General features: G+C 39.4%; 1 protein-coding gene across 1 annotated transcript in view; it reads left to right on the top strand.

Moving 5' to 3' along the window:
* LOC122787927 (peripheral-type benzodiazepine receptor-associated protein 1-like) overlaps positions 1-14,394 on the top strand; it is a 1,795,954-nt gene that overhangs the window by 1,121,603 nt on the left and 659,957 nt on the right. The window contains exon 21 of the mRNA XM_044054852.1: positions 12,519-12,670. Within this exon, the coding sequence (XP_043910787.1) occupies positions 12,519-12,670 (152 nt within the window). The remainder of the gene's footprint in view (positions 1-12,518; positions 12,671-14,394) is intronic.

Here is a 14,394-nt window from a genome sequence, read left to right as displayed (position 1 = left end):
CAGCCTGGAGTATGGGCATAGTTCCTCATCTTGCCTTGCAGAAGAAAGAATATAATCTTGCCTTGCTGAGTTATTTAGATTACATAGGGACGGTTAATCTTCAGATAGTCAGGGAACTACAGATAGTTAGGGGTTTTCTAAAATCAATGTGAGATCTATCCAACAGTATTATTTTCATATTTCCTGTGTGTGAAACTCTGTTGTTTACTGGAATCAGTTATTCAGTATTTACATGTTTTAAATCCTTTTATTTATTAAATATTATACTACTACTCATTGTGGCTGGTTATTTAGTGAATACTTTTAATAACTTGAGAGTGTTTATGCCTCTTGTAATAACACCAGGGCCACTCCAAAAAGCCTCACTACTTAGTTTACATGCTACCATTTGTATCAATATCTGTTTTACCCAATTTAATTGAACACCCCTTTTGAAGGGTATTGTGGCATTTGACTGGTGGCAGCCACTACCATGTAATTTGGGCAAAGGAACACAGCAGGTAAATCTGTGTCAGTCTTTCCCAAGAGGGTGTCTGTGTGTGAATATCAGACAGTTAAGAGTGAGTGTGTCAGATACCTAGAACTGGGACACTGTGCTCTGCAGCAGTTAGTGTGGAGACTCATTTGGGGGCATGGAGGGAAGCATATAGTCCAGTCCCTATTCCCAGTGTACTGTAGGGGAAAATTGTGTATTTCTATCACTGCTTTTAGTGACACCCTTTACTGGAGACAGTGGTGAGAATTGAGACTCCTTAATAACTGCACTAAGATAAAGAGGAGTTGTTACAGTAACTACTGGTTCTGTTTGGGGCATTCCTTCTCCATTAATCAGAGAGAGAGAAACCATGACAACATTGGATTTGTACGCAGTCCTTTTCCAGCTACGTTAGTACTCTTGCAGACATATGCCTAGTTAACCTTCAGAGGGCAGAGGGACAGTTTAGTAAAACTGGCCAGATCAAAGGAAATGAGAATGTGGATAGCCATGGATAACACTTTATTGGCCTTCAAAGATCCTTGGGTCTTACATGATCCAGCCTGTCCATTTTATCATATAGGAGTAGTTTGTTTTTGTTTTTTGGCTCCTTCTTGGTTCACCAGCTCCTTCCTTATCAGCATTTCTGGAGAGGGGAGGTAGGCTGTTCCATGACTAGATAGCCTGCCTTACCATACAAGACTAGAATCAGAATTAGCACTAAAGGCTTCATCAGTCCTTCCATCCTTCCTTATAACAGCTTGTGTCATGCTAAGCAGATTGGGTTGTTTTCTTCTAGCCTAACATACCATAGGACAGGCATGCCTCCTTTCCTTCTGACACTCATCCAAACCAACAATGGTATTTTTCTTTCACAGCACAGGCCACTGCTAGAACCCAATGAACTATCACCCCTCACTCTCCTTTCCTCTATTATAGGCACACTCATCCTTCCTTTATCGCCAGCAAACACCTGACCACTAATCAAACTTGGTTGCCTGGGCCTTTATAGAGGCTTTATACCTCTACACCACCAGTGAAACTGATAATATTTAGGGCTGCTTGCCAAGGGTACTAGTCAGCTTTGCATCTGAAAAAATTCCAAGGCTGTAACTCCTCCTGTACTCCCATAGTACTTGTTGTCTCCTCTAATCTCCATAGGATTGACAGCATTAAATGAACACTCTGCTAACCGTTGCTATTGGTGTGGCTTTGACCCTAAAAAGAGAACCTGTGGAACAGAATCCATCAATCTATCCCTGTAATAAGGATCTTAGGATGAATGATTATTTTAGGAAATGTGCTTATCTGTTCACTATTCTTTGATCATGATGATAAACTCCCTCATATGATCTGTTTTCATCTTGATTTGGCTAATGAAATTACCAAAAATTACAAAATGTTGCAGCACTGTAATACATGCTCCAAAATGTAGCAGGTGTCATTTATATCAACCATTTCAAGCCTTGCCTTAAGACTAGTGCACAGCACAATCAGTTGTTTAGTGAGGGAAGCTGGAACAGATATTATTCACAGGCATGCCTGGCTTCACCACTGTGATTTTTCTTATTGTAGATGAAAGCGTGTGTATGTACCTTTAAGAAACATTTCCAGATGTATCACATGCATATAAATACTGAACAAGTGCAGGCAGCAGTGCCATTTTGAGAGGACAGCCAGAGTGTTAACATATATGAGTGTGGTAGTCAGTCTGTTTATAAGTTTATTGAAGTTTGTTACAAAGCCTCATTTCTGATGTGTTTGTGTATAATAAAGCTTCTTGAACAGAACCCATGGCTGTCCATCTGTTTTATCCTGACCAGACAAGCGACATGGTGCCAGAAGTGGGATTAAGAGAAAAATTTCTTCAAGCCATGAGGTGCAGAGTTGAAGGTGAAGGCAGACTAAGCAGGTTGAGTGAAACTGAGCTCAGACAAATAAAAAAGGGCCAGAAATGAGTTAAAGGTAAAGAAAACTGCACAAATGATTTATTTGGCAAAGAAAATGAAATGGAGCATTTATAAGGCACAAACCACATTATTAACTAAACTAAATGTTCAAAACCATGATATTTGATAAAACTAGCAAAACTATCTGTATGGGGCTCAGAATTACTTTGGTTTGCATAACAAGCATGTTTAAAGTAAAATGGGCACAAGAAAAGTATAAGGAGCATAATAACAGTTTATAGGGCATAAACGTACAATAAAAGGACAAATTAAGCTTAAAAAGCAAGGTGACTGCATGTTTTTAGTAAAAAGACAGTGTTTGGGCACAGACTACTATTTTGCATTTACGAAAGCCATTCAAAGCTTAACTAGACTTGTTCGAAGTAGGGTGCAAAGTGTGTGCTTTATTGTGGTGCAGTTATTTCAAAGAGATTGCTGTGTGCAAGTACAGTTATATTGTAAAGTACAGCCATTTAGAAAAGCTTCTTGTGCTGCATGCATTTATTTGCAAAGTGCCGCCATTTCAAAGTGTTTCTTATACTGTACAGGGTTATTTTGCAAAGTACAGCTATTTTGAAAGGTTCTTGTGCTCTGTACAGTTTATTTGCAAAGTGCATTTGTCTCAAAGTGTTCCTTACTCTGACATTCTTCTGTGTCCAGTTTATTCACAAAATACAGTCATTTCAAAGTATTTCTTACACAGATAAGGAGTGGTTTCATAAAGTACAGTGATTTCACAGTGTTCTTGTGCTACGGAGATTTATTTGGTGAAGTGCAGTTATTTCAGAGAGTATGTCGTGTTATTGGGCATAATTGCAAGTTCTGGCATATATGTTTATGTGTATGTTCGTACATAATTTCAAGCACCTTCACTACTGTCTGTTGATATGGCAGTGACTTTTCGTAGACCAGGTCCACTTGTGTTTAATCGTAATATAGCACAGATTTGGAGAGTATTTGAGCAGGAATACAATATTTTCATACAAGCAACTTTTTCTGACAAAGATGCATGTACGAGGGCATTCATTTTGCATAAACTAGCTGGGTCAGAAGCTATTGAAAGAGAGCGTTCATTTGTGTATGTACCAGAAGTATATGCAGGAGAGGAAGAAAAACATCATATTGTGGTATTGGCTGAATCAAGGGAGGATTCTGAGTGCTTAAAAACTAAATTTGGAGAAATGTGCAACCCCCAAACAAATGTTGCAATAGAGATGCACTTATTTTATACAAGAGCCCAAAGGCCAGATGAAACTTTTGCAGCTTATATGACTGACTTGAGAAACAAAGCTAAAATGTGCAGATTTGATGACTTGAAAGATGAGTTAATAAAGAATAGGCTTGTGTGTGGTATTAAGAGTGCTGCAGTGAGAAAGATTTTTCTTCGTGACACTGATTTAACGTTAAGCAAAGCAAAGGGATTTGTCAAATTCATGAGCTCACAGAAAGGCACAAGTATGCTTGCAAGAGATAAACGGGTGGTTTCAATAGCCTCTTGAGCAAACACAGACAGCATGCAGCACGTGGCAAGCAGAAACAGGCCTAAGCACATGGTAGCACCAACCCCAGTGGGTGTGGCAGGGAAAACCTGTAGCTTTCTAGCATGTTCCACGACTAGCCCAGTAAAAAGGACATGCTCAGTGCAATATAAGAGTGAGTCAACAAAACCCAAGTCAAGTCTTATTGTTAACTGTTGTAATTGTGGTGCCAAACATGAGTCTAAAAGAGAGAAGTGCTTAGCATTTGGTCAGCAATACCACAGGTGTAAAAAATAGAATAATTATTTTCAAAAGTTTTGTAAATCAAGCAAGCCTTGTTCAGTTATTAGGAATGGTCACTCAGAAAAGCAAGTTGATCATATAGAGTGCTGCAACTCTACTTTCTATGTAGATAGTGTATCAGTGGTCGGTGAAAAGGTTAATCCAGTAGATTTACTGGCAAAGAATGAAGTATTTTGTGCTATCCTGATCAATGGAAAGCCCACAGAGCTGAAAGTAGACACTGGTTCAAAGTGTAATGGAATGTGAGCAGAAACATTTGCTAAAGTGAGGGCTGGTGAGCAACTTAATTTGGTCATTTGCGTGAAGCTTGTTGCTTATTGAGTTGAAGAGATTCAGACCGAAGGCTCAGTAGTGCTTTCACGCCATTCGGCTGGGAAAACTTACAGCTTGCAATTTTATGTAGTCAGAAGACCCGTACAGTCATTATTAGGTCTCAGAGACAGTTTGAGAATGAAACTGCTTTCTTTTACCAAAGAAGTCCATCATATAAGCACATGTCCCAGTTCCAGCTTTACTGAAGCTATTTTCTCAGAGTATGCTGATGTTTTCTATGATAAGCTAGACAAAGGTACAGTTGTGTACTCCATGAAAGTAGACCCAGAGGTCAGTCCAGTGGTCAGACCAGCAAGGAGAGTTCCAATACCTATGCAGGACAAAGTCAAGGTCTAGTTGGACAAAATGGTGCAGCAAGGTGTGATTTTTCCAGTCACAGAACCAACTGAGTGGGTGTCTTCTATGGTAGCTGCTCTTAAGAAAAATTCAGATGAAATCAGAATATGCATTGACCCAAGAGACTTGAACAAGGCATTAAAAAGACATCATCCTATGCGTACAGTCCAGGAAATTGCAGCCCTCATGCCAAATGCCACTGTTTTTTCTGTCTTAGATGCAAATAGTTCATTTTGGCAAGTAATGCTTGATCGCAAGTCTTCACTACTGACTACATTCAGCCCCCATTTGGTAGATACAGATTCCTCAGGATGCCTTTTGGAATAAATTCTGCCAGTGAAATCTTTCAGTGTGCAATGGAGCTAAGTTTTTCACGCTACCCCTGTGCAATAATAGTTGAAGATTTACTGGTCGGAGGCAGTGGTGAAGCAGAGCATGACAGAAACCTCAGGAAAGTTCTGGCAGAGCTCATGAAGTGAATTTAAAAATCAACCCTCTGAAGTCTAAATTCAGACTACCAGAAGTTACTTATGTAGGTAATTTATTTACCAGTAGAGGTTTATGACCAGATCCTTCTAAACAAGCAGCCATTCTTGAGATGCCAGCTGCAGACAATGTCCAAGTTCTACAGCATTTTCTTGTTATGGTTAACTATTTGGGCAAATTTATTCCTGACTTTAGTGAGTTATCATCACCTTTAAGAGAGCTCATACCCAAAAGTGTTGCATGGCCATGGTTAGAACACCACCAGAGAGCATTTGATAACCTCAAATTGTTAACCCGCCTACATTTAGATACTATGATGTCCACAAACCAGTAGTTCTTTCTTGTGATACTTCAAAGTTCAGTCTTGGTGCAGTTATTCTTCAAGAGGGCAGACCTGTTGCCTGTGCATCTAGAATTCTTACCCAAACTGAGCTGCAGTATGCTCAAATTGAAAAGGAACTTTTGGCAGTTGTGTTCGCAAGTTCGAAGTTCCATGATTATATTTATGGCCGAGCAATCCGAAACTGACCATCAACCTCTAGTCACTATTTTAAATAAGCCTATGCATTCCGCTCCAGCAAGACTACAAAGAATGATGCTGAAATTGCAAAAGTACAATTTCAAAATGAGGGATAAACTTCTTTATCTGGCTGATACCTTATCCAGACCACCCAGAAATACTACAGAACACTTGATGCAGAGAATTTTGACTTTAATGTCATGGAAGTGAGTAATTTTTCTACCACAAGACTTGATGAGCTGAGAGATCATACAAAGACTGATCCAATTTTGTAAAAGCTTAACCACTTCATCAATGCAGGATGGCCATCAAAGCAATCCTGTGTACTGCCAGAAGTGCAGCCTTACTTTCCATACAGAGATGAGATGCTGATGGAAGGTGATATCATTTACAAAGGTCCAAAAGTAGTTGTTCCTACTTGCTTACAATGCAAATATATTCAGATTTTGCATTGTGGCCTCCAAGGTTCCAATTCTACCAAAAGAAGGGCAAGAGGACTAGTATTTTGGCCTTCTCTATCAAAATACATTGATAAAGTGCTTTCTTCTTGTTCAGTGTGCAACAGTAATAAGCCGCATTTGCAAAAAGAGCCACTTGCTAAGCCAAATTCCTGAACTACCTTGGTCAACAGTAGCAACTGACATATTTGAGTGGAACAGTTAACATTGCTTAGTGTTGGTAGACTCTTATTTGAACTGGTTTAAGATTGATTTGCTACCTAACCTAACGTTCAGTGCTGTTATTACTAAGATGAAATGTAATTTCTCAGTCCATGGTAGTGCACACAAAGTTATTTCTGACAATGGTTCTCAGTTTACCATCAGTTGTTTCAGAGATGTGCAAAAGAGTGGGACTTTATCCATGTTACTAGCGGTCCTGAATATGCACTGTCATACGGCCTTGTTGAACATGCAATACAGTGTGCAAAGCATTTACTGGAGAAGTCAAAGCGTGACAATACCGATATCTTCTTGAATTTACTCAATCTGAGAAATATACCCCGTGACAACCTACTTGGCTCACCTGCTCATAGACTTCTGTCTAGGCAAACCGGAACAACCTTGCCTATCAGTTCTAGTTTGTTGGTGCCTAATGCTAAAAACACCAGAGCAATCAAAGCCCAACTTTCTAAGAAGTGTTCTTCTCAGAAGTCCAGCTATGACAAAATAAACAGATTTCTTTGTCCGTTAAAAGGAGAGACCGTGAGGGTGCAAACAGCGAAAGGCTTTGATGGAACTGGTCAAGTGAGAGGTAAATGTACTGAGCCAAGATCCTACTTAGTGGAATCTGAGGGTATAGAATACAGGAGAAAAAGACAGACTTCTTCCTGTATCAGAAATGATATCACAGCATCTTACCTGTGATAAAGACTCTAGATCTCAGAGCAACCCTGACAATGTTTGTACCAAAGAACATGTCTTGGTCCATTCCCTTTCCTGATGATGTCCCCAAAGTTGAACATTCCTTGAAGACAGTCTCTGTTACTAGATCCAATTCTTACTTTTATGTTACATGGTCAGGTTGTATTTCTAGACCTAGTGTAAAATACAGAGCAACCTGGACATGATTGTTTTATGTGGCTAATTTTGTATAATTGCATGTTGCAAGTTAAATGATTAGTTCTATATAATTGCATGCCAAAAGAACATTTCTTTAAATTGCATATCATTGAATACTGTAATTTCATTTAAGGACTATTTCTCAAACAGGGATGATGTAGATCAGTGTGTGTATATGTACCTTTAAGAAACATTTCCAGATGTAATACGTGCATATAAATACAGAGCACATGCAGGCAGCAGTGCCACTTTGAGAGAACAGCCAGAGTATTAACACATATGAGTGTGGTAGTCTGTCTGTTTATAAGTTTAAGTTACAAAGCCTCATTTCTGATGTGTTTGTGTGCAATAAATCTGCCTGAACAGAACCCACAGATGTTCATCTGTTTTGTTCTGACCAGACGAGTGACACTTATACTTGCAGTGCTCGCTTCACAGGGACTGACCTTTTCCATCAAAAGGTGAAAGAAAACCTGGAAAAGAGCAAGGTACTTTGAGCTGTTGGCATCAAGTTCCCTACTCCTCAGTGAATAGTCTCCCGGACTAAAAGGAGTGCCCAAATGTTCTGGTCTAAGAAAGGCCAACAGGGCTTATAACAACATTCTGATTATTGAGTAATGAAGATGTGATTTTTTTCAGAATGGCTGCTGACAGTATTGCACAGGGAATCAGCAAATCCATGGGGTTCTGTAGCCCTCCTTTGGGGGTTGGGGGGCCAGGATCAGAATTACTGATGGATTGCCCAACTGTCCTATTCTGGTGGCAACCACAGTCATGGGTCCTATGTCCTTCCACTCATCTGCATGGTTGGCCATTACACTGGACAAGAGGCCAAAGATGATTATTTCCAGAAGCTAAATAGCTCTATTTTAGACCTAGCCCTGGCCACTTACCCTTGCCCTCCCATATATAATGTGTTTCTAGTGTGGAGGTTCAAAGCCTTCTGAAAAAAAGAGCAATCCTGTAGGTCCCATCACATCAAAAGGGGTACAAATTGTGTTTAAGGTTCTTTTCTTTCCTTTCCTGCCTATTGGAAAGAGACAGGATGTGCTCTGTGAAGATCCAGAAGATCTGTATGCATATTAAAATTGCCAGGGATTTCAAGATGTACTTGTGCTTTTAGGTCATAGTGAGCCATTTCCAGACCCCACAGTATTCACCAAATGCACATCTGCCATAGCAGCTTATCGGAGAACCAAAAGGTGCCCTTTTTTGGATGATTTGATCCTTGCAACCTCACAGAAAAGGTGTTGATTGAAGTCTGACAGTCTCAGTTTGGGGGATCAAGGTAAACACTGCAAAGTCCCAGATGGAGCTGTTGCAAGCATTAATATTCAGAGGATGCCACTTAGACACACAATCCTGCAGAGCAACTCTTCCTCAAGCCAGGATCTCCATTCTCCAGTCCAATGTACAGTCTCTAATATCATTAGTATATAGTGCAGTACATGTATGATGGTGTTAGGTCTTATGACAGTGACAGTCTCTATGGTCCATTTTGCAACACTTTACATGAGGGTATTTCAGTTGACCCTCAAGGTTTAATAGATCCAGTGTAGGCATCCTGCATCTTCTGTAGTCAGAATTTGCTGTACCTGTAGGCAGCACTTTGCCTGATGGCTTCACTATCCTAGATTAGCTTTGGGTAGCTCCCCCCAGTCCTTTACAATGACGATCACCATGGATGCAGCTCCTTTCAGTTGGGAAGGAGCATTGTTTAGGCAGACAGTCCAAAGGAAGATCACATACAGAGGTCAGAATGCACTAAAACATTCTGCAATTTTGGGCGATTATCGTAATGGTGCAAGCCTGTCCACAGCTCTCTCCTTCAGTTTACAATAACAGTCTGTATTAACAACATTGCTGTGGTATATTGTATCAACAAAGCAGAGCAGGAGTCTTTCTTATGAGCTGCACAGTGAGACTATGTGGCTTTGGCAATGGCCTAGATTGTCTCCTTGCTTTCTAATAGCAACCTGTATACCTTGTCAAGCCAGTTCTGTACGTGACAGGCTCATGAGTAGTTCCTTAATCTGTTAGTGTGAAAACTTTGTTTTTCTGCTGGGGCAAGTCCTGCTGTGACTTGTTTGCTTCCTCAATCAACACTAAATACAGCAGCTTCTTTTCCTTCATTCCTTCACAAAGACAGACTCTCTAGGATGCTGAAGTGGGAAAATGGCCATCAGGACTCCTCTACATGTTTTCTCCATTTTCTTCATTCTGATTTTCCTCAAGAAAGCAATGCCAGTGTTATTCTCATAGCTGCATTTTGGATCCATCAAGTTTGGTTACCTTATCTAGCCTTGCCAAGTCGAAAAAACTCTTTACCTGAAATGCTTCATGGTTATTCACCCATCTGCAAAGCTTTATCCAGACCTTCCCCCCTTGCTTTTAATTGCAAGGTTATTGTATTTCCAGTAATGTTCACAGATCCTTCTTATCTACTTGAAGTGATCCTAATTTTGACTACTGCCCAGAGACCTTCCACTATAGTAAGTTACAAAAATAAATGAAAAAGGTTTTCTTCTTAGGCAGTATCCAAAAGGCTGAATCTCTTTATGGCTCCAGTTCCTGCCGTCTCAGATTGCTTATCTCTGATTTTTTATTTGAATCGGAGTTGCTGTTCTTTAAAATTAAATTTGACAACTTTTTCTTCTTTTCATAAGGGACTTAAGCACTCCTGCTTAGCATCCTTGAAGGTCTATAAAGTCTTTCTTAAAGGTTCTTTTTACTGATATCCCTAGTAAAGGAACCAGAGCCCCCATGGGATTTAAGCTTTGTTAGGGAAATTGATTTTACCCCCATTTGGGCCAGACAGTGAAGGAGAGTTAAAATTGCTGTCAAGGAAAATACTGGTCTTGGTTGAGATTACCTCAGTGAGATGAGTTCCAAAGTATTCACCCATCTTTCACAAATAAACTTCTGTGGACTAACCCTTCATGCTTGCCAAAGTTAGCCTCAGAGACAAATTATCAGTCTCCCAATTTACCAGTCTCCTCCGCTCGATATTCGAATAAGGCAGAATGCATCCTATACTGCGTAGATGTTCATAGGAAGTTATACTGTTATTTGGATAGAAATAAAGAATTTAGAAAAGATGAGCAGTTATTTGTTTTGTATGCATTAAACAGAGTGGGGTCAAAAGATGTCCAAAATCACATTGTCTAGGTGTTTTTTCAAGTTACATTTCCCTTTGTAACTTAAAGAATAACAAGGACTTGTATACTAAACTCAAGACACATTCTACTACAGCAGTGGCTAAATGTCGAGCTTTTTTTAAAAATGCCTCATTGGATGATGTTTATGCTGCTGCAACATATGCTTCTCTGTACTGTATGCTGGGCTTGATCTCACTGTACCGTTTGGCCTTCAAGGCTACTGTTGTCAGCAGCATTCTGTCATGATTCTACCCAAGAGGAAGAGCTTAGAACATTCTAGTTGTTAGTGTAAAACTGGATCATGTAACATCTGAGTGTCATTTACCTAACACAGTGACTGTTGATCATGATCCATGGCCATCCAGTTTAACATGCCCGTTTTTTCTTCTCCGTTCGTTGATGAGTTCTGGAGAGATTTGTATTTTAGAAATCATGTTTCTTACTGTTATGGATGTGTGATTGCAAGTGCTTATTGTTTTAGGCCATTTCAGAGCTCTGGAATAGTAGAGGAGGTGCAAAGCATTATGGGAGTAAGAAAAGAACTAGAACCTGGGAAAGTTTTCATGTGCCAAGCTGACTAGTGTCTGTGGCAACTAGTCTGAGATACTGAAGTGGCAAGACAGTGGTAATTTATTATGGTAAGCATAGAATTCTAATTTATGGTAAGTAACTTACACAAGTGTAGTACCTCCTTATTTCATGTCAGAGAGAGGTCTAACATTTATTGGAGAAGAATCTTTATCTCAAGTTTGCCTTTCTTGTAGTTGATTTTAGCATTCAGATGTCAACTAAGTAGTAAATATAGGAATCCTTCCTAAATTTTTGATCTTATAAGTAACTGAAGTGATAAACCATCACCTTCCAGTGGATTGTTTGTATTTCCAGAATTGCTAAGTTCAAATCTATGTAAGAATTACTGTTGGTGATGTACAGCTTCTTGATTGAAGGAGCAGTATAGACAAAAAATATTTAATGTACCTTTTACAGTGACTTCAGTTAATTAGAGGTCTCCCCGCGTGAAAACTGAAACTCGGATGAAAAGCCAGTAAAAGTTTAGTGTGGGTAAAATTCAGTAACTGGCAAAGAGCTGTACTGCTTGGATGCCAACAAAGAATGCATTTGGAGAAAGTAAGAAAAAATCAGCCAGAAAAGAAGATAAACACTGTGAAGGAAGAATCTTGCAGCTTTTCAGCAAAAAGAAGTTATGTTTAAAATAAGGGAAACACTGAAGGAATATATAAACTCAAATAAAAAGCTATTTCGATAAACTAATAAAACTACAAAAATAGCCTGGTAGAGTATGAGGCTTTTAAAGAAAAGCTGTTTTTAAAAAGTAGCTTAGTTTGAAGACAGAACACAGAGAAAACCTGAGATTTTCTGTTGTACCAGAAGAACTAGAAATAAACTTCATTCATTTTATGCAAGTACAAATAAGCAATTGGACTAGTTTTGATTGAGAGGGCATATCACATGTATATGCTCCAAATCTGTCCATGAGAAAGCAACCATGACCTATCCTACCCGCAGAAAGAGCCGCTCCTGATGAAATTGTGGTAGAGGGAAAAAGTACTGAAATTGGGGACAGCAGAGTGTTTGTGGTAAATGTTTATTCATTTATTTTCATTTCATTTATCCTTTGTTGACCATGTTAATCCCACTATTGTTTCAGGGGAGACCGAAGGTGGTATTTATACAGTTAGAAATTTGGCCAGGGCATCAGGGAACTTGCTCATTAGAGAACAGTATTCGCAGAAGTACTAGCCATGATTACTTTTGCACATCCCATTCCTGGCACACTAGCAGCAGGGAGTGCAGCATGTAGAGAGAAACAGATGGAAGGAGCAGAGGTGAATGCCAGCTTGCAATCAGATGTTTGCAGAGATTCTGAGTTTTTTACGAAAATATGTTTGTGAAATTGGAGGAGATGGCAAGGAAGAATGTGTTACAGCCCTCCGGTCGCGAGGGTTATGGGATGATGTACTAGAGGATATGCTGAACCAGACTAAACCAGAGAATTGCATAGACATTTCTTGGGGAGAGATAATGGAGGAAATCGAAGAGGAAGAGTTGGAGGTAATCCAAAAAAGTATGCTTAGAGAATTGGAAGCATTCCTGAGCAAAAACAAAAAAGAAATGACTGCATGAAAAAGAAGTTTGTGGTGAGGATGCAAAGTAAAAAGAGTAATGTTTTTAACAGATTTGAGGTATGGGACACTATAATTTTACCTTTGGATATGAAAGTCCAAAAGGTAAGAGCTTTCATTTTAATAAATAGAGACATTTTGTGACATTGTTTTTGAAACTGTTCATGAAATGGAAAAAGTTTATGTGAGCATGAAAAGAGACAAAATGATAATCTTTGGAATAGTTATGTTGTAAAAGCTTTTTTTTTTTCAAGAAACAAAAAAAAATACATATACAGGTTCGAAGAGAAGTAGAAAGAGAGTCTTTGAAAAGCATTTAAAAAGTATTTCTAAAGGCATGACAGACATTTCAAAGGTCTGTGACAGTAGGGATTTGTAGACTGGGGGATGGGATTGCAATGTTTTGAAAAATGGAAAAAATGTACATATTCCAAGTGTTGATGATAATAGGGGTGTTTGTATTGGGGACAGCAAAAAACATTTTTTTTTGTGGGAAAGAAGGACATCTTGTGAACAATTGTGATAAAAAGAAATGCTATATATATGGGAAAGTAGGACGTGAGGCAAAGAAATGTGAACTAGAATGTTATACATGTAAACAAACAGGGCATTTATGGATGGACTATAAAAAAACAGCTTAATGATAGTGAACAAAACAGGAGGATATAGAATAAAATGAAAAAGAACTGGAAATTGAAACTGAAGATTTAGAAAAAGAAAAGGATAAAATAAAGAACAAGAAGACAGAGAGGAGAGAAAGATTCAGAGATCAGTGATGAAGAATATATAGGTTCATAGGTGTGTACTAGGCTAATGGCTCTGGAGCCTTTACAACCCTAGCCCATAGGATTACCTTGGCATCATGCCACCTGACCTTAGTTCCCAGTACCTCTGTCAAGTAGAGCCACTGGAGTGATCCCCAGGGTGAATTTTCTATTTCCCATCTACTCATCAGGATCTCTCTTGAAGACGGCCATTGAGGCACTCCGCTTGACATGTATGGGAAGTCTATTCCATAGCATGGGCAGTCTCTGGGTTATGAACCTGTCCCTCCAGCTTGTTCTGTTTATTGTGGTAATGTGGTTGAGGTCTCTGGATCGTGTAGTGTGGAAGGATTGAGATTTCTTTAGATGTAGCATTTCTAACAGAGCTGGGTCAGACATGGCTTTGTAAGTCAAGCAGAGATTGCCTCTAAGTAGGCGATATGAGACAGAGAATAGTTGGAGTTTTTTGAGTCTGTCCATATAGGACAAGTGTTTAAGGCCTAAGATCCTCTTTGTGAGGTATTTTTGTGGCCTCTCCAGTTGTTTTAAGTGTCAAGTGAGGTACATGCCAAATGGGACATTGTACTCGATGATTGGCCTAATAAGGGAAGAGTAGAGGGAGACAATGACCTCTTTCTTCCTGGATGCAAAACCCTCAGTAATGAGATGTGCCACATAGAAGGACTTTCTGACCACAGTGGCAATGCGGTGGTCAAAAGAGAGGTTGTTGTCAACCTGTGTTCCCAGATCTCTTATGACTCCTTCTGTGTTCAGTGGACTACCATCGATGTGGTAATTCATGGGAGCCTGTTTTTTCCGAAAGGGGATGCTAACACATTTTTTGACATTGAGCTTAAGGCCATGGTTCTGACACCAGTCATTGGTCTCA

This window comes from Protopterus annectens, chromosome 13.part0, assembly GCF_019279795.1.
Source record: "Protopterus annectens isolate FY-2018-M chromosome 13.part0, PAN1.0, whole genome shotgun sequence".
In the NCBI taxonomy this organism is placed as follows: Eukaryota; Metazoa; Chordata; order Ceratodontiformes; family Protopteridae; genus Protopterus; species Protopterus annectens.
Note: the sequence above shows the minus strand (reverse complement) of the source record. Positions and strands in the feature narration are given on the sequence as shown.